General features: G+C 36.2%; 2 protein-coding genes across 3 annotated transcripts in view; one reads left to right on the forward strand and one right to left on the reverse strand.

Annotated features, from left to right (window-relative positions):
• Nucleotides 1-2,063: 2,063 nt before the first annotated feature.
• The window catches only part of LOC100366851 (globin-3-like), a 40,598-nt gene continuing 20,719 nt past the window's right edge, over nucleotides 2,064-21,942 (reverse strand). For both annotated transcript variants that reach the window (XM_002732444.4, XM_085507625.1), the window contains 3 exons: nucleotides 4,395-4,525; nucleotides 3,594-3,822; nucleotides 2,064-3,004 (listed from right to left, as the gene is read on the reverse strand). In XM_002732444.4, coding sequence (XP_002732490.1) covers nucleotides 2,843-3,004; nucleotides 3,594-3,822; nucleotides 4,395-4,525 — 522 coding nt within the window. In that variant the 3' untranslated portion in view covers nucleotides 2,064-2,842. The remainder of the gene's footprint in view (nucleotides 3,005-3,593; nucleotides 3,823-4,394; nucleotides 4,526-21,942) is intronic.
• LOC102803562 (protein LRATD2-like) lies at nucleotides 5,621-20,474 on the forward strand. Its single transcript, XM_078007329.2, has 3 exons — nucleotides 5,621-6,014; nucleotides 16,888-17,115; nucleotides 19,177-20,474. Exon 3 carries the CDS (start codon nucleotides 19,264-19,266, stop codon nucleotides 19,699-19,701), a length of 438 nt encoding a protein of 145 aa, XP_077863455.1. The 5' UTR covers nucleotides 5,621-6,014; nucleotides 16,888-17,115; nucleotides 19,177-19,263; the 3' UTR covers nucleotides 19,702-20,474.

The following is a 21,942-nucleotide window of genomic DNA, read 5'->3' on the forward strand; positions in this document are numbered from 1 at the left end:
TCAAAATGTTTTCGGTGACTTTTATCAGTGACAAGTTCCCTAATTAGTATGCATTTCAATGAACCACAGTGTGTGTGCATGCGCAGTTTGAAATGGAACAGATTTGAACGCAATAAAATCACGCGTAGAACTCGGGTTCCAGCAAGAAATTGTGGCGTCAAACTGGTTATTGGTTGAATTGTTTTGAAATAGACATAATTTTGGAGCCTGTATTTGTCTATGAAATGTTTCTAAGTTTTGTTGAGGATTATTCTGTAAAGGAATGGCTGAAATTATTTTATCTGTTCGTAAACGGGACGTTGTTGCTTGACGATGGGCTACGGACGACTGACGTCGAAACGTTCCATTCAGATCAGATGGCGCCCTCTCGTGCCAATTCCCCCCTGGACTATGCGGTATAACTGTAGCGCTTCAAAGTATTTTGTTGAAGCGGGAGGGTCGTCACCTGCGCACGCGCGAAAATTGAGTCCCAAGCGACGATAACAACACACGCTGAAAACGCAAAGGCTCATGGGCAGACGCTTGTTTGTAAACAATGACACGCTATGGTTAGCTGACGCCTTCGCAGGTGACGACTTCCCGCTTGAAATATTCGTTTATTGCATTCAGTTACTAGAGTATTGTGACCCGACAATCAGCTGACGTATTTGAAACCGAAATTATCGTTAGGCAATCGTTGAGTTTTCTACATTTCGTGCTTAATGCAGTGTTTGTATGCACAAAAAACAAATGTGGTCGAATTTCGTAGGCGGGAGGCTTGAAGTCATCTTTGCCAGGCAAGGTTCACTTATTCAGGCGTCCAGTCGCTTCACCATAATACCTTCAATTGGCAGAATCCTCACTATAAACCTGTATTTCCCTGTCGACGATAACTGCGAGCACACGTGCGTTTCCATGGAAAATGAAACACGAAGTCAAGTGTTGTGACACATTTTCAATGAAAATTGAACGTCTCGTGTTTTTGTGTGTTAAATCTATGACGTCATATGAGACAGCACAATCTATTGGTTGAAATTCGAAATTGATGCGAGTTGTTACAGGTACGCTGATTGATGGATCCAGCTCTCAATTCAACAGCTTCTCCCAACACGAACACACGAGTTTTAGCGAAACCGACAACTTTAAGTATTCCCGAACAGTAAATGATGTTGTTAGATTCTCATATTGCATCTTCATAAGGGACGACGTCAAAAGATCGATGTCGGATAAAAAACTTATTTCCTTTAGTTTGGGGGTGGGGGGTTTTGACCTCAAAAAGTTTCCATCCTACAAAAACGATTTTATTTTTTAATGAAGTCAAAAAAATCTTGGAGTATTTGTAGTTCGTTTTTTTTCTATCCAATCATGGACAGAAATAACCGAAAAGGAAAAAAACACAGAAAAATGGTTTGGTTCGAGTGTAAATCTGTGCGTCAAATGAGGTGCATTTGTAAAATCTTTTTACACCCACCCGACAACCAACTGCTATGCAATACTACTGTCCGATTATCAATTTGTATTGAATGGTGAATGTAGTCTGACGCCATGACCAATATTTATCAATTAAGTTTCAGTGTGGGGTAGGGGGGTTTGGAAAAAAACTAAAGGAATTAAGTTTTTTATCCGACATCGATCTTTTGACGTCGTCCCTAAACACATTAGGGTATGATTTATCGTAAAATAAAAAATAACGCGTTGGCTGCAAAAACAGAAGTATTCGCTCGAGATAGTACTAAAAACACGAGTTTCACGTATAGGTAAATCGTAGCGCGTGCGCATTGCAGTTTTTCAGTATTTCGTCGAACGAATACTGGCGGGTTTGCTTCTAACTGGAAAACAAGGTTATTTTGTTACAAAATTATGAAAATATGCAATATGCTGAAGTTATTCGAATTGCTTCTGAAATCGTCGTGATAGAGGTCTAGCATGAATAATAAAAAAAAGATGCAGCAAATGTTAATAATACAACAAACCAATTCTCCAATATGTGGTGTTACTAAAACTGCTATATCTGGTTCCATGAATTGTGAATTTATATTTTTGTTTGAATCAATATTCCATGATAACTGGCCACTATATACATATATTGTATTAATCTGATATCGATTACTGTTTTAATTAATGATAATCAGTTATACATAATTTACACTCTGTACCAAATGCCCGATTCGAATAAAATACTTTAAAATACTAAAATACTTTATTTGAGCTGGAAATAATTTTCGCTTAAAAGACTTTTTGGATTTTTTGTATGGAATTTATTTTCACTGATTTTTGACGAGTTGAATGTAAAACATAGGGGGAAAGATGTATTAGCATGATTTCATTGTCACTGAATTATCCCTTCAGCGAAAATAAAGTATTTTGCAGTGGACCATTTACGAGGTTTAGGTGCGGCACGTGATATTCTGCGCATGCGCACTAGTCCATTGAAAACCCTGACTTTATCTGGAACTGAAAAATATATTCGACGTAAAATTTGCTGATCGAATTTGCATCTCACGTATTGGGTGATTGAGAATCTGCATATTGTCACCTTCATTCTGGCATTACTTGAGAAATTTGAATATTCAAGATGGCCGCCATCTAGTAAAGGTTCTACAGACGATATTGTATGAGTCATATTTGTCTTACAATTACAAGGTGAAAACAATGATCCAGTTACACACGCGATACTAAAATTCAAATCCCATATTACGACTACAGCAGAGATATCAATTGATTAGAGGATGATTTGAATATATTTATACCTAATAACTATTTCTTTTAAGATGCATTTGTGAAGAGACTGCGTAAGGTACGACAAAGTACCAGCGATATTACATATTTGTCTACGAAGCGCTCTCAACAACAAGAAGTCGAACTAGTAACCAAGACCGTCTTCTAACTGGTAGCCATTTTCCAATGCACCTACGATAACAGATTTCATGACGCCCCAGCCTTTCAGCCATGCTTTCTCGGCAAATGGAGTGAAGCTGTCGCCGCCTTTCTCCTGGAGTAAGGAAATAAGAATAGGTCCCAATGCCTAGAAAAAATAAAGAAAATAAAAGGTTTTTACTCAGACACATGGTCGTGTAGAAGTGTCATAGGAACGACATTTTAATGGCGACATTGTTTTCACCACTGTGCGCATGCCTCTCACCCCCCCCCCCAATATTAGTATGTGGAAGTTACTTGACTAGAGTTTTTTAAACAATAGTATCAGTTTTATCTGGTGAAGAATGAATTTTACCGATTAACAGCAGCTCGATTTGTAACTATAGCAACAACACATCATACTGAGTGACACATTGCAAGAAATAAGCACAAGCGAGCGCCGGGAAAGCTGAATTTATATATTAACTAGGATGGATTACATGAATGCCATTGTAGAAACCTTTCACATACTAGTATACATCTCAGCAAATCAAAATAATTGAATCTTTATCATCCCCAAAAAATAGGCGACCTCAGAAATAAGACAGATTTTATTTACTCGAAGTATCTTTGACAAGAAGTTAATTAGTGGGTGATTCAAGTTCATACAAGTTATTTTATTAATATCTAAAGTCTTTGTTAATGTGTATAATAATCACCAAGTTATTTCGGCGATTTAAATAACGTGTTCTACTTACATCAAAGTGTTCCGGGGTTAGATTCAGACCCACATGAGTGTATCCAAGAGTCTTGAGTAGTTCCACTAATATGGTTCCATCGTTCAAACTTTCTAGCATCGTGTTAAGGTATATTAAGACGTGGGAAGCGTGTACTCTCAAAAATGGCACATTCTTTATATTTTCAATGCCGACAATACCTTCCAGGTAACCGAAGAGTGCCTGATAGTCGGGGTGCTCCGTGAACAGTCTGTAACAGAAATGCAAATAATTTCACAATCTTTGTGGTGAGTAGCGCTCTCTGGCGGCGAAGCGCGTCCGTGACGTCAAAATGACGTAGATATGTTTAAGCAGTATCCAATAGACAACAAACAAATAGATAACCCCCGGTGGTTTTGCTGTTCGTTGTTACTTTTAATATTATAGCAAATGTCTAAAAAATAGCATGTATTTACCGATAATTGGATGAGATCACATGTTAATCTAATAGGTCGAATTTTAGTGATTATGATAAATTTGAAACGGTGAAATTATTTTTTTAAGTTGTATATGTAAGACCGATAACAATTATCGTAATCGACCAATAATCAATTAATTCGGGAAAACGTGTATTAGAGTATTCATCCTTCATCTAACGGATTATGATATTGTTGTTACGAAAATAACGTTTTACGAGAAATCATGGTGTTACAGTATTAATTACCAGACTGTAAAACATTAAATAACATCTTAATATCTTATAAGTTGTCCATATTATTTATCTCTTCAACGGCCAATGTAACAAAAAAAGAAAATTCGAAGAAAGAGCGGACTATCACTTACTTTACAAATAATTCCACGCCATTCTCCTCTTTATCTTCATACACAAATAACCACGTACTCTGTATAGCAATGGCTTCACTGGGTGTCAATGTCGTTACTGCGTTCGGTACCTCTAGTTTCGCCAACTTAGCCTATGTAAGACAAGGTTATGGAATACACATAAGATATATGTTGTTATGGATACTACAACAGGGATTTTATTCCATAATTATGTGTGGCGAATTTGTCTACGAATGGTCAAAATGGGAAGTGCACCACCAGTAAAGCAAAGACAATTATCGACCGTGTCGCCTGATATTGGGGTGTTGAAGTGAGAATTGCATACAAGCGTGTAGCGCCACCAAGTGTTGAAATCAAACACTACAGTGTGTTGATGGGCGCACGTCGATGTTCGAATAATCAACTCTTCGTCTATGTCAGCTTCATTTCATGTAGTTTTCTCTGACACTTATTTCGCCAAATTGCATGTTTTTACGGTTATTGTACTCAATGACGCAGTGTCAATAAAATAGACAACTTTGTTTTGCTGTACAGTCGCACGCAGTAATTAGTAATTAGCAATGAGCAAACCTCCAACAACATCAAAACATCGAGTAAAAACAAAACAAAATCAAAATAAACAAAAAACACGACTTTTTGTGATCTTTTTCCTGATTGCACTGTATCTAACAGAGGTGTCTTAAGAGGTGTAATGTTCAGTCACATACATTTAAACTGTCATCAGCAACATGGTTATTTATTTATTTATTTATTTATTTATTTATTTATTTATTTATTTATTTATTTATTTATTTATTTATTTATTTATTTATTTATTTATTTATTTATTTATTTATTTATTTATTTATTTATTTATTTATTTATTGCGATTAATACAAAAAGTCATACGCGTACGAACGTAGAATATACCTGTACTCCTAATTTAAATGTATGTACGCCATATATGGATCAATCATTGGAGTATACATTGGAGGTGGGAGCAGGTCTCTAAAACAGAGGGACGCATACGGAATCAGAGAGACTATTTTCCCAGCCATTTTTTTCGAATAAAAATCAAAATTTGATATAATACAATTACAAAATAATCACCACGCCAACGGGGCATATATTCTGAATTTGTCTCGTCTACACCCATCAGAAACACACGCGACCCCCTATCTCGGCATTAAAGTGATCGTCGGGGGGTCGGCGTCCATATTATTGACATTGGAATATTATTTATTGCATTTGCTAGTGCTCACAACGTGTCGCCGCATTCTATGCGACCGACCTAGACTTTGATTACGCACTGATTCCGAAGGCCGATATATACTCAGTTGCCGTGCTTGAACGGAACCCTCACCTTTGACCATATTACATCATCAACAACGATTATTATGGTGTCTACAATTCATCCACTGTTTCCCTTCATGTGTTGTATTTATTGTCGTTCCACCAGTTTATTCTAGTTTAACCCGACGTCGAGGTTAATCGGTTATTTTATTGTTCCCATGACTAACTGCATTCGATTGTTTGTCACATTACCCAGCTGTCTCGAGCTGTCTGCAGAACGTATAAATCGCTGCTCTGTCGGGATTTCCCAAACACTGATACAATTTCTGTTTAAGAACAGATTCTGAGGTAAGATTTATTTTGATATTTGAGCATTTCAGGGATTTTTGAAACACTTGCATTATCACGATGTTGGATACGCTATGCGGTTAATCCGCTACTCAGTCAATATAAACAAAGGTACATCCAATACCTGAATTTGAAATAATACTCGAATCATTACGAATCAAGAACGTATACCCCGAAACACAGTACTGAATCTTTCAAGCTTGAATGGGTTTCATTATTTACGCTAGAATTATTTTGAACCGATCAGACTACGTAATCAAAATCACGCATGTGACAGAAGCCGCTGTGTTCGACCCGCCGCGACGTATGGAAACGGTTGGAAACAATCTTTTTCTATGGGCATACTTGATTGAAATATTAGAAAAAAAAAACACGCCAGAAGGCAATGTCTCGATTCACGTTCGGTATGCAACGAGACAGATAGCTCCAACCCCCTACTTTGGTCATAAAACATCTTGTTGGTTGAACAAAACAAACGAGAAAGGTAATTGAGGCACGTGCTCTGTCAGGTCATTGTACCCAGACTGAGTAAAAAATAAATCAATCATTGAACACTGTCTGTTCTTTTCTTTCCATGCGTGTGTAGACTGCAGCTTCTCAGCAAAAAATAGTCAACATATAGCAACGAATATTCGAAATACAGCATAATAAGAGAAAAAAATATTTTTTGGAGTGCCGATTACGCACATCGAACATTGATAGATTAAAGGTGTAACAGCCTGAGGAAAAATTATTATTTTTTAATAAGGATGTTGTAACAACATAAATGTATGCTTAGTCAGTTTGAAAATGGAGCACGAATAACTGCTGGTGAACAGAATACTGATCAAAGTCTGGTCAGCCGCCCGGGTCAGCCACTTGTCACTGGCGCTGAAAAATGTGACAATATATTCATGCTATGCAAATAGCTGTGACATTTCTACAATCCTGTGCGATAGACCAATGATTGTTCAAATAGGAATGTTTCGTCAGGCCCGTAGTTTGGGGGGGGGGGGTTCGGGGGGTTCGGTCCCCCTAAATTTTGGAAGTGAATATTAGATTTATGACCGTAGATTAGAAAATAATAAAACAAACAGTATTAATTAAAATAATTATCATCGTTTAAATCACTTGACTCGGTTGAAATTGCATAGTAATGAGCATTTAGGTGGCAACGAGCTTTAAATGTCAATCGTCACGATTGAAGTTACGTCGTGTCAGTTCAACAGCAGCCAATCAAAACAGGTTGTTATAAATGGGAAAGCTTTTATTCAGTGATTCCGCGATGGTGTAATGAAGATCGCGTTCAAGCAGCTGATGTTAAATATTAAAGCAACATTGAAACAATAATGTAATGGTAGTCACTCTCTGAAGGATGTGGTGGTCCTGAATAGGTCCGTTTGTCTTGTGCTAGTGTTCGCTCAGTTAGTAAAGTGTGGGGTTCGAACGGGATTGAGACGGCAACACCACACTGTACTTTCATATTGGTTCACTAGTTTTGTATTCTTCAAGTTAATGATGGCATATATACTGTTTTGTTCTAAGTGTATCAGCCAAATGTAGTCAACTTATTGTATTAGTACGTGTAGCCTGTGTTATTGGACATAGTGTACAGCTAAGGGTTGAAAACATCATTAAAAAAATGACGAAGATTTATCATCACGAGTTGTATAGGTCGAAGAGCTTCTTGCAGCCAAAAATTTATCCCACAGTGTTGCTTCAGCACTGAAACTATGCGACAAATTATATTTTTCAAACATATTTTTTTACACGTTTTTTTTTTGATGTCATAGAAAATTTTTAGTGGGTTCATAAAAAGGAGATGTAGTCATTGAAGTTTATTGAGACCGCTGCTAAACTGCTACTACCGGTATATGCATATTATTTTACCGCCCTCTAAAAACAGATTTACATTGAACCAACAAATTTACGTACTGCAAGAAACTTGGTAGTATGCCATTGGTTAGTGCATTTAATTTGTTTGATGCAATCATTGTGCCAGCTATTTCTTATGGTAGCGATATGGGGGTACCAAAATTCGGAAATCGAGAGGGTACAGACAACATTTTGCATATATATCTATTTAGCATTGATAGTTGTACAAACAATATAGCGATGTTGGACGAATGTGGAAGGATGCCATTATGCTGTGGTTATTTCAAGCGTTGTATCTTATATTGGTTAAAATTAAATAATAAATAGCTGGAACCCCAAAACATGTTATATCATGCTTAAACGATTAGACAAGACCCGCAGACTTACTTGGGAAACTCACATAAAAATTGCCTGTTCAAATATGATTTCGGCATTGTCTGGTTTGAAAAACAAGTTGCAGATACTGCAAATTTCTTAGAGAAGAATTTCAAAGAATAAAAAAATTGTTGTCAGCAAGAATGGCATGCCCCAATTTCACATTCATCCAGGCTGTGTACTTTCAGAAAAATCAATGTAGTATTATAACCTGGAAGATTTATTGGCAAGCAATTATAGACTAAAATATATATATAACTATAACATAATGTTGAATTAGGCAGACACACAAAAATACAGTTAGATCAATATTTTTTTTAGTTTTTGCAGTGATACGTTTGAATTTAGCATGGTAGACAATTGAAATTCACTTTGTTTTTATATGTTCATTTTAGATCTAAGGGCTGATCTTTTGTCAATAATTTTATGCAATTATGCTATACTGACAGTCTGGGCTTACTTCGTCGCTACACAAACTGCCACACCATATATCATATAGCTCTGTATCTGTAAGTTTTCAAGCGACGAGATAAATATGAATCCAGCTTAACTTAGTACCATATGTTTACATGGATATTGTATTGTTTTTAAAACGTGATATGCACTTTTCTACCCATTTCATTTTGTACGATGTGGTGAGGCCCTGTACAGGAATAAAATTACATAATTGACTAATACTAAAATGAATAATTGTAGACACATTTCGACATGAAATTGTGTCACTTTTATGTGCGCTAACATCTGTGAAGAGCAAAAAAGCTCGTGAGTAGCATTCTACCTTAAAATGCTTGGACAATAATGCTAAGATACGTACAGTCTTGTCTTTTTTGTGTACATTTTGCCGTAATGGATCAAGGGTGTTGGTGTGTTTGTCTGTGGGTGGGGAATGGCCTAGGACCCCTTTCACTAAAATGGTAAAATAGTTCAAAAATGTTATGTGGAATAACTTACCAACGTAACACAAAGTAAACCAATTGAATTTAAAACCGAGAATATGACAAGCAGCCTCTCGGCTGAGATAGCTCCGCTGTTATCAATGCACGTTTCAATTAAAGAACTGAAGATATCATTAGAAAATGAACAATTGTATAGTATCAAAGCAATTGGACTTACAGTTTTTAACAAGAAGTCGAAAATATCACTTTTTACCAAAAATTACAAAAATATTCACCAAAATTAGAGAATTAAAGATATCATTACAAAATGAACAAATCTGAGAGAGGTCCACATGTCGTACCTATATATGTAATATCAAAGCAATTGCACTTGCGGTTTTTAACAAGAAGTCGAAAATATCACTTTTTACCAAAAATGACAAAAATATTCACCAAAATCAGAGAATTGAAGATATCAACATGAAATGAACAAACCTAAGAGAGGTCTACCCAAGGTACATATACACCAAGTATCAAAGCATTCAGGCTTGTAGTTTTCAAGAAGAAGTCGAAAAAGTAAAACATTGACACGGACGACGGACGACGACGGACAATCACTCATATGATAAGCTCCGCTCGACAAAGTCGACAGCGGAGCTAAAAATGTATGTAACAGAGCTCAAACAAACTTTTTGAATATTATAAAATTCACACGTTTCACATCAAATATATCATTTATTGTTGTTTTCGAACCCCCTATTCAAAAGTGCTAGCTGCGGGCCTGTTCGTTGAGTTCCTCCTCAACAGAATATATTTTTGTCATGGAGTTTCGGGCGGGGGGCAGAATCGCCGCCCACGTGTCGTTAGTAAAATGAAAGTGTCAATGGCGGCCATTTTGTGAAAGCGCAGGTAAACCACAGGAGCCCAGGAACTATGATCAAACCGTTAAGTATTCGTAAATGGAGTCAATTTGTTTAGTTTTTTTTACTTATATAGGTAAGGCTTTGGCGAAATTTGAAAGAGCAACTGATAATCTTCAACCTGGTATTTTTTATAGATTTTATTTTTCATTCTGTTCGTCTGTTTTTTCCAGTTTAAAAAAATATGAGCTGGCTGGAGCCTTCACCCCTTGTCTATTTCTTACACTAGATACCAGCCGATACACCCCCCCCCCGCTCATAGGGAGTGCATACAGTTGATCATAGCTTCCTATTGGTAAACTTTGAAGCGAAGCGTCAAGTTTAAAATCGAGACTGTTACCCTAATTTTCGAAGGTATTAATATGGATTGTTGCTGAGAAGTCACGAGAGAAATTTTGGACACTATGTTTTCCACTATACATTCTTATGCTCCTCAAATAAATCACGTGCCTAATTTCATGTTTCTAATGACGACAGACAGACTCGGGCTGTTGAATTATTCTAGACTTGTTTTCATAACCATATATAGTGAGTGACGTCACATTTAGCTGAATAAATTTAAACCACGTTTGTAACTTAAGTGACGGGGAATACATTCATGTTCGTCAACACCCATGTGACAGCCGCCCATTGACTTTTTTGTTTCTATTTCTTTTGAAATTTACAGTTACTTTTTCTTGCTGCTAGTTCGACAGACTTTCCAGGCATTGCAAAGCGTGTATTTTGAGTTGGATAGATATAGCGCGGTAGTCGTCGCGCTGCGCATGTTCGACATTTGTGTTGATAAATATTGATTTTCCCACAATCCAATGCACTCTTCAAATGGAAATCACAAGTATGAGGTTTGATCTGGGCGCGACCTGCACTGATTACCGCTGGTGACTCCTTCGATACCTTCCAATCACATGAAAATTACCTAATTAAAGCTTGGAAACGTGTCAGTTCGTACTCCTTGATCTGCGCAACAGTCAAAGTCGCCATCTTTGTTTATATGAGTCCCATATATCTCGCACATGCGCAGCGCGACGACTACCGCGCTTTAAGTAAAATGATTTTCTGATTCTGGTAACAACTTTAAAAGTGAAAAGAAATGAAATAAATCTTCAGTTGCTCCTTTACGACTGACACATTCCCCATTCTCAGTGTAGTTAAACCTCTTTAATGTATTCCCCTCTAAATCAAAAGAGTTTGACCTCTCCTTAAAAAAGAGAGAGGTGACAAAATGATCAAGGGGGTCACTAACATATTATTCTTTTTAGCTCCGCTGTCGACTTTGTCGAGCGGAGCTTATCATATGAGTGATTGTCCGTCGTCGTCCGTCGTCGTCGTCGTCGTCCGTCGTCCGTCGTCCGTGTCAATGTTTTACTTTTTCGACTTCTTCTTGAAAACTACAAGCCTGAATGCTTTGATACTTGGTGTATATGTACCTTGGGTAGACCTCTCTCAGATTTGTTCATTTCATGATGATATCTTCAATTCTCTAATTTTGGTGAATATTTTTGTCATTTTTAGTAAAAAGTGATATTTTCGACTTCTTGTTGAAAACCGCAAGTGCAATTGCTTTGATATTACATATATAGGTACTACATGTGGACCTCTCTCAGATTTGTTCATTTTGTAATGATATCTTTAATTCTCTAATTTTGGTGAATATTTTTGTAATTTTTGGTAAAAAGTGATATTTTCGACTTCTTGTTGAAAACCGCAAGTCCAATTGCTTTGATATTACATATATAGGTACTACATGTGGACCTCTCTCAGATTTGTTCATTTTGTAATGATATCTTTAATTCTCTAACTTTGGTGAATATTTTTGTAATTTTTGGTAAAAAGTGATATTTTCGACTTCTTGTTGAAAACCGCAAGTCCAATTGCTTTGATATTGTACTACATGTGGACCTCTCTCAGATTTGTTCATTTTGTAATGATATCTTTAATTCTCTAATTTCGGTGAATATTTTTGTAATTTTTGGTAAAAAGTGATATTTTCGACTTCTTGTTGAAAACCGCAAGTCCAATTGCTTTGATATTACATATATAGGTACTACATGTGGACCTCTCTCAGATTTGTTCATTTCATAATGATATCTTTAATTCTCTAATTTTGATGAATATTTTTGTAATTTTTGGTAAAAAGTGATATTTTCGACTTCTTGTTGAAAGTCCAATTGCTTTGATATATTATACATATAGGTACTACATGTGGACCTCTCTCAGATTTGTTCATTTTCTAATGATATCTTCTGTTCTTTAATTGACATGTGCATTGCTAACAGCGGAGCTATCTCAGCCGACAGGCTGCTTGTTTGTGTTTTTTAATCTATATATAGTTATTTAGTGAGCTCATTTTACCTATTGTGTCCTGAAAAAGCATAAATTCATTAGTTGGGCTAATTTTATAGAAGCTATTAATAGCTTATAATAGTTATAGTGTGGCTTATGGCAATAGAAATAAACAAAATGGCGGGTTGCAAAATTGCGAGGACACACTCGCTGAACAGGATCTGTCAGGGTTTAGTGGCGAGACGATTGCTTAATACAAGCATTAAATGCAGTCAATTTATCTAATATAATTCTTTTTTTCATCGAGTTAATTTATCATCATTTTGTCGATTATGCTGACTTTGCAGGATATTATATATACAGCACATGGCCAATTTGTTGTGAATAGTAATTAACTGTTTATTATAGTGAATAATTATATTAATAATATTGTGATCAAATAAATGGATGTAGGATTGATAAATATCACTTGTGAGGAAAAAAAACAATGTAATTGTGCCATAATAACTTTACACAAGACAGAGAAATTGTCGTGGATGTTATATTTTCATCATAAAATGGGTACATTGTTGCTTTCTTCGTGTATTTCGTTCCATTAATGGGAGTCTTTGCGTTTGGTGCATCTGTGTGCATCTGTGTGTCTGTTCCACGGATATCTGCAGAACCAATTGTCTGATTTTAATAAAACATGATACATAGATGCTCTGGAATAATGCTCAGACCTGATTAGTTTTTAGTTGAAATCTGTGCATATTAATTGCCTATTTTGCATATTAATTAACCGATGTTAAGCATTTTCACTTGTTTCTCATGTACTATTAAACAGAAACATGAATTCAATCTTATGAAACAATCGTTGAGTTCCTCCTCATCAGAATATATTTTTGTCATGGAGTTTCGGGCGGGGGGCAGAATCGCCGCCCTCGTGTCGTTAGTAAAATGAAAGTGTCAGTGGCGGCCATTTTGTGAAAGCGCAGGTAAACCACAGAAGCCCAGGAACTATGATCAAACCGTTAAGTATTTGTAAATGGAGTCAATTTGTGTAGTTTTTTTTTACTTATATAGGTAAGGCTTTGGCGAAATTTGAAAGAGCAACTGATAATCTTCAACCTGGTATTTTTTATAGATTTTATTTTTCATTCTGTTCGTCTGTTTTTTCCAGTTTAAAAAAATATGAGCTGGCTGGAGCCTTCACCCCTTGTCTATTTCTTACACTAGATTCCAGCCGATACCCCCCCCCCCCGCTCATAGGGAGTGCGTACAGTTGATCATAGTTCCTGGGCTTCCTATTGGTAAACTGTGAACCGAAGCGTCAAGTTTAAAATCGAGACTGTTACCCTAATTTTCGAAGGTATTAAAATGGATTGTTGCTGAGAAGTCAAGAGATACATTTTTGACACTATGTTTTCCACTATACATTCTTATGCTCCTCAAATAAATCACGTGCCTAATTTCATGTTTCCAATGACGATAGACAGACTCGGGCTGTTGAATTATTCTAGACTTGTATTCATAACCATATATAGTAAGTGACGTCACATTTAGCTGAATAAATTTAAACCACGTTTGTAACTTAAGTGGCGGGGAATACATTCATGTTCGTCAACACCCATGTGACAGCCGCCCATTGACTTTTTTTTCCTATTTCTTTTGAAATTTACAGTTACTTTTTCTTGCTGCTAGTTCGACAGACTTTCCAGGCATTGCAAAGCGTGTATTTTGAGTTGGATAGATATAGCCAATATATGTTGTTGTTTTTTATTTTAACTTGTTTTATTTTATTGTGATGATTGGCCTTTGAAACGGAAAATGTTTACAAGTCATTTACAAGAAAAATCAGAACATCAACATAAACAATAACAAACAGAAAAAATACATTTATACTTGAACAAAACTATTAGACTAAGCTTCCCTCGAATTCCTTCCTGGAGACCCAAATTGTTTTGATGAATGTCCTACTTTGCATGGTTATTTCTTTCTCAGGAGTTTTCTTAAATGTCAATAACGTATCACTAAAAGAAAAGAGAATCTAAATCTCAGGCTTCTTAAGTGAAATGCGCTCATCGCATCAGTCATCTTAAATTTTCCTGTAAATTTAAAGCGCGGTAGTCGTCGCGCTGCGCATGTTCGACATTTGTGTTGATAAACATTGATTTTCCCACAATCCAATGCACTCTTCACATGGAAATCACAAGTATGAGGTTTGACCTGGGCGCGACCTGCACTGATTACCGCCGGTGACTCCTTCGATACCTTCCAATCACATGAAAATTACCTAATTAAAGCTTGGAAACGTGTCAGTTCGTACTCATTGATCTGCCCAACAGTCAAAGTCGCCATTTTTGTTTATATGAGTCCCATATATCTCGCACATGCGCAGCGCGACGACTACCGCGCTTTAAGTAAAATGATCTTCTGATTCTGGTAACAACTTTAAAAGTGAAAAGAAATGAAATAAATCTTCAGTTGCTCCTTTACGACTGACACATTCCCCATTCTCAGTGTAGTTAAACCTCTTTAATTTATTCCCCTCTAAATCAAAAGAGTTTGACCTCTCCTTAAAAAAGAGAGAGGTGCCAAATGATCAAGGGGGTCACTAACATATTCTTCTTTTTTGTGTTTTTTAATCTATATATAGTTATTTAGTGAGCTCATTTTACCTATTGTGTCCTGAAAAAGCATAAATTCATTAGTTGGGCTAATTTTATAGAAGCTATTAATAGCTTATAATAGTTATAGTGTGGCTTATGGCAATAGAAATAAACAAAATGGCGGGTTGCAAAATTGCGAGGACACACTCGCTGAACAGGATCTGTCAGGGTTTAGTGGCGAGACGATTGCTTAATACAAGCATTAAATGCAGTCAATTTATCTAATATAATTCTTTTTTTCATCGAGTTAATTTATCATCATTTTGTCGATTATGCTGACTTTGCAGGATATTATATATACAGCACATGGCCAATTTGTTGTGAATAGTAATTAACTGTTTATTATAGTGAATAATTATATTAATAATACTGTGATCAAATAAATGGATGTAGGATTGATAAATATCACTTGTGAGGAAAAAAACAATGTAATTGTGCCATAATAACTTTACACAAGACAGAGAAATTGTCGTGGATGTTATATTTTCATCATAAAATGGGTACATTGTTGCTTTCTTCGTGTATTTCGTTCCATTAATGGGAGTCTTTGCGTTTGGTGCATCTGTGTGCATCTGTGTGCATCTGTGTGTGTCTGTTCCACGGATATCTGCAGAACCAATTGTCTGATTTTAATAAAACATGATACATAGATGCTCTGGAATAATGCTCAGACCTTATTAGTTTTTAGTTGAAATCTGTGCATATTAATTGCCTATTTTGCATATTAATTAACCGATGTTAAGCATTTTCACTTGTTTCTCATGTACTATTAAACAGAAACATGAATTCAATGAAACATGATACATATATGCTATGGGATAATACACAGTACTGATTGATTGAAATCCCGTGCATATTAATTACCTAATTTGCATATTGATGTTTAACTTTAATCAAATTCAATGTAACTTGGTACATAAACATTTAGATGACATATACATGATCAGTTTAGGGTTCAATTGTGTGCTTACTAATGACCTAATTTGCACAATTAACCAATTTATAGGTGCTTCATAACTATCTTTAGTACTACCCGTCGAATTTTAATAAAACTAAGTACATAGTCGTGCTAGTATGCATACGAGTAATATCTCGAGCACTGTAGCAGACAAAGACGTACAATTAGTGCTATAATGGAGGCATGTGACAAGAGATATGACTAAGATATCAAATGACCATGTGTACTATGCATAACTGTAATGTATTAAGTACTGTGACGGACAGGGAATGCAACTAGTGCTATAATGCTTGCAGTTATATTTTTATATACTTCACACGTGCTTACTGAAAATATAAAGTACAAAGACAAGTCTATGTTTAAAACAAGGAATATTTCAATGATTTTGCATGTCATGATACAGTATTCCTTTTATGTACTTTATGTCTCCAATACATTCAGCACACTTCGCACTTTGTAAGCTTTCGTTGATTTGTACATATCGCCTCTAGGGCGATGACATTGAATTGGGTAATTTCTTTCTAATTGGGTCTGTAATTCGTTCGAAAATAAAGGTTACGTAATTGTATTAATTTGTACGCATATGACATTTCTTATTACAGGAATGAATAGTATCAAATACAGATATGCAGACACAATTCGTTAAAAATTACTCAAATGTGGGCGTTAAATTCGTTATTGTGCGAGTTGGAACAAATGTCAACGGCGCAACATAATTCATGTGGGTTGCTTCTATCCATGTTACTAACTGTGTATGACGTCATTTTACGTGAGATTTTTCACTTGATTGGCGATGTGCAGATGATTGGATGTGTTTTGCTATGATAAATGTGATTTCGTGAAAGTCCCCGTCTCATAAATAAATACGCCGTCGTTGCAGTGAAATGAGAATGCGTTTTTTGTTTTGTTTTTACTGTCGGACTTATTTGTTTTAATGTTTGCGTTTCCAAATTTCAGATGATAAATTGGACACGACACAGAGAAAGAAATACGTTCCAGAATTAAAACAAAATCGACTGATATATTGGTGGGGAGTGTGATTCTCCGCTAATCTCGAAAAGACTTGAGAACCCCTTAGGTCTACTTAGACAGTCACGTTTATGTCACGGCGGACACGTATATTAAATGGTATTACGACTTTCAAAGATATCGGAGTATTGATCATACTGACGGCGCCAGTGACAGGTATGTCTGTTTTGTTATTATGTAATGGATTTACCGTGTTTTTAGTTGATGCACGTTCAGAAGCCGCGAATCACAGCATATTGTACATCAATCACGTATTACCACTCTTGTATTGTGTGACCGCAGACGGCAAATAGTGTATACGTGTGCATAGAATGCCAATGTATTATTTTTATGACGTCCATCATGCATTGCGAGCTTGTCTGTCGTTTTGTTTGTTTGCATTGAACGAGTTAACACACGAACCCAATAAATGGAAGCAACCCAGCTGCAACGAATTGGGTTACATCAGATTAGCACATCAAGCATTAAATAATTCAGACACAATTTTAAATAAAACTGAACATGAAAAATACGATAAATCTGATTGGTACCGATATCGTACTGTTAATTATTAATTATTTATAATTAGAATTGTACAACTTAGACTTAGAATTTAGAGACATCTTGAATTCATACAAATTTATAGTTCACATATTCGGAGAGTCACGTGAAACCTCTTGCAAATATATACTAACCCAATTATTTCTACATTTGAGACATGTTCCGACTGAATCTGTTAATAGCCGTAACGATCTTTTCCAAATTCCGCAATATTCTGTGATATTTTCATCAAATTCTTTCACTTTTGTATCAGTTTTTTTTTCACCAAGCCTTCATTATAATTTCGAAAATTTTATAAAAAGTACAAAAATGACACGGCATGTTTTTCTTGACGGCGACACTTACAGTGTCGGAATTAAATGTTTTTCCTGTTTCAACCTTCAGCCGAGTGATCAATAACGGGCTCCATTGTTAAAATGTCGTCCATATTTAGACATTGGTGTCACTAATTTCACTTAAATTTATTGCATTTTAATATTTGCACACTCGCTAGCCGTGGTTAATATTAACTATAGAACTGTTGACGTCGTGTGTGTGTCGTCACTATTGCCTCATAAATTAAAGTGAATTGCCTCACTTAACCGCCATGGAATGTCTGTCTGTCCAATGCCAGTTTCATGACCTTGTACTATGGAATAGGTAGTAGGAAACAGGAGTTTTTAGGGGTCGGTGTCATTTTATTGAAGCTTGGTGCTTTGCATTGTAAACATACCATGAGATTGTTGACATTTCAATCGTTACTCAGTCGTCAATCTAAAAGAATACGGTGTGCATACCAGTTGAGCTGAACCAACACAACACTTTCGAAGATCACGATCAAACATAGACCCACAAATAACGAAATATATACAGAATATGCAGAAAAATCATTCTCAATACGAGAAATAAACCAGATGTAAACACTGTCACTTTGTGGCCACTCGATATGGTCACATGATGAACAAATAACACCGGATGACATCATATGAACCTATATTTTATGAAAAACAATAACCTCTCTTTAGCTGTATTTTCCACTCTAATTAGTGTTTCCTGTGTCGTTATTTTCCACTCGAATAAGTATTTCCTGTGTCGTCATAACCAAGGGGCTTACATAAATAAAACAGCGTTGATACTGCAACCAATGGTTTGTAATGTAGACTGTTATCTTCTTTATAACGTAACTACGTCGAGAAAACCATATCAGCGATGCCGGTATTTGCATACTGTGATTTAATCTCATATTGTTAAACATTTTGAATTAATATTTGTTTGGTAATTAATTTATGTTTCCAATGCAACGCTCACGCTTCATTTACCTCCCTGCATGCGTTCAGTTCGCAGGTGTTAGTGATATATCCGTTACGTTTGGGTCGCTATGGTTACAACCTCATCTAAGCACTCCGAGTAGTGTTTTCGCCCACCAGTTGCTCTATATGTTCATCAATTTGGAAATATCTTTGGGTCTAGTGATAATGGTAATATAATGGCGGATATAGCCAAGGTTGTCAATAAAACGGATTTGTTTAAGGTCAAACAGCTGTTACCGGAATTTAAAAAATCATATTTAATTTAAACGCAAATCAGATCACGTGTGATTATTATTATTATTATTATTACGATTTACGGTGTGTTTTCTTGTAGTTTAGAATTTTGCCGAATTTTGAGAAATAATTATTTAACTTTTTGTTTGTTCAGGAGTCAACAGTTTCAAATGAAAGTTTGGGACGCGTAGGAAACGTGGGAGTGTCGTTTTTATTGGAAGATTGGACAAGGTGCTTCAAAATGGGAAATGTAAACTTGCACAGCCTAAAAGCCGGTGACGTTCTGACAATCCATGGTATGGCGGGGCATAATACATTGCCACACTGGGGAGTTTACATCGGCAATGGAGATATAGTACATTTCACTCGGCGGGAAATCAGAAGGGACGCCCTCAAACAGCTCTGCAAGTCAAAATCAATCAATGTTAAAGTACACAACTGTCATGACGACCATTATCAACCGAAAGACAGCAACGATGTTATCATAAGCGCGGAAGATCAAGTAGGGACAGAGTGTACGCAGAATCGGTGGATGAGTTGCAAAGAGTTTGCGTGTTGGTGTCGATACGGTGATGTTATTCCAAACAAAATGGAGCTGCAGACTGAAGACCGGGTACTGTGCTTTGAAATAAACGACGAAGGCACCGACACACGCCTACTGCACGACTCTGCCAACTGAATTTATCTGCTCATCTCCAGATTTGTTCCCGCCAGATTATTTTTAAAAACTTTCAGATTCTCTCAACTGTTTTTGCACAAGTTACAGATTGATTTAGTATAAGTATCTTGAAAGTGCTGTGATGGAAACCATGGTATTGTAAAAAAAACAAAAAACAGCACTACTTCACTAAATGCGACAGTCGACTACGAAAGACGAGAAGTAACAATTCAGAGAGTTTTCTGCCGCGCGATGATTTGACAGATTTACAGCTTTTATATAAAGTCACGAATTTCTTCTACGTTTTAGTTTTCGAAATTCAAGATTTACATCTAATCAAAAAGACAGATTTATAATAATTCGCCGCAGGTGGCGCCACCAGAAACATTTCACGATCAAGCCAGAATGTGCCATCTTTTTGTTTGTAACGTAGAAATTATCCATGGCCCTGTTCTATCTTGTTTTCACAGTGAACTATAGTTGTTATTTATATTGAAGTGTGTGGGTTGATATTTTGAAATGGAGAATTTTATATTGTATGACTTCAAGCTTTCTTTTTCCTAAATTTGGTGAATATTTTGAAAGAAATGTATTTATGTATGTTTCATTTTATACAGTCTATGGTTTACGTACGTGTGGTGATATCAACTAATTTGCCGTTGGTGGCGGTATACTCACACGATTCGCTCATCACAGTTGTGTACATACTATGGGTTATGTTCTGTATACACATCATGTTATAGTATCAGTATCTTAACATTTTAACAATAAATTTTGAAGTGTAACGAATCAAATTAATATTTATAGTCAATATATCAATGTATACCTCGTTCATGTGTGCACAATCCCTTGTTTCTATTAATTTTGCCCCATGGTCCCACGGTGTGTTGCCTGAATCCATAACACTAATAATCAAATCAAAATGCACAGGAAGAGTGTTCGGATAGAGCATGCGCAGTATATCTCCATCTTGGTTATCAATAATTCGGGTACTTTTTAAAAATTAAAATTGTCTATCCGACACAGGAGTTTGGGGAACCTCATACACACACATGGAATTACCATTCATAATATTGGAGATTTCCAAACTTTATTATTAAATCACTGGAATACTCAGGAAGCTCAGCATTTCATTCATTGAAGAAAACTACGCTGGAGCCACATACGCACAAGACCCGTAACTATACGATGCCGAGGGCAAGATGGAATTCCCAATAACTTATCAAAATAATGTTCGAAAGTACACGTCCAAAGGACGGTGAGAAAATACATGTATCATTCAAGTTCCCATTTCGTAATTTATTATTTTTAATATTTCTACAACTGGGAATAACTCACCAAACTAGACACATAAACCAAATTCCTAATTTTGACATTAAAAAAACATATCAACCCCCTCAATATAACGTAGGCCAGTTTTGGCGTTGTGGGAATAATTGCACTATGTCACATGTCACACGCGTCTAGCGGGATACATATCATGTGTAGAATTGATATGAAGGTTATTACGAGTATACCTCCTCGTCATGTTTCATTCGAGTCCATTGTTATCCTAATTTTGTCATTGATTCCAGACACGTGCCGATCGTGGTTGACATCCCGATATACCGGGAAAACATTCCCGATTCGTCAGTGTATAAATTTGTTGTGGAAAATGTTTACGCCCGCCGACAGTTTCATATATTTGGTGTCACTGTTGTCAGCTCTGGTTATAGTTTGTTACATTTCTGTACATCATACAATGCATTTAGACACACAAAGAATATTCAATATGTGGTACTAAATGTTACAGGGTTGTGTGACCATCATCATGTCATATTGGTATGTTAATCCGATATCCCGGCGTCAAATATTTCAGAGTATGCACAAACGCAACGTATTCGCACTTTTGTAAGTAACGTTAATTATTATACATCTGTCACCGTAACGCCATAAGTTACAGCGTGCCGCAATTTTGCGGTATTTTACGGGGTATTTTCATCTTACCATATTAGGAAATGCGAATTCCTAATATAGAATGATTACGCGCGTACGCGTCTTTTAATAATAAAAACAAACATGGCTGCCACCAGAGTTTAACCGAATTCAACATAAAGAAGTTCCAGTCGCTGATTCTATTCTAAATATTTTGGATTTCGGCGTTGGTGTATCCTTGGAAAAAAAAAGGTGCATAATAATAAGGTTATTACGAGAATACCGTAAAGTATGCACAGACAGTACGCCGCGCATCGACCTTCAATGCGCGTCGGTCGATACTTCCGC

This window comes from Saccoglossus kowalevskii, chromosome 14, assembly GCF_978046115.1.
Source record: "Saccoglossus kowalevskii chromosome 14, keSacKowa6.1, whole genome shotgun sequence".
Classification (NCBI taxonomy): Eukaryota; Metazoa; Hemichordata; class Enteropneusta; family Harrimaniidae; genus Saccoglossus; species Saccoglossus kowalevskii.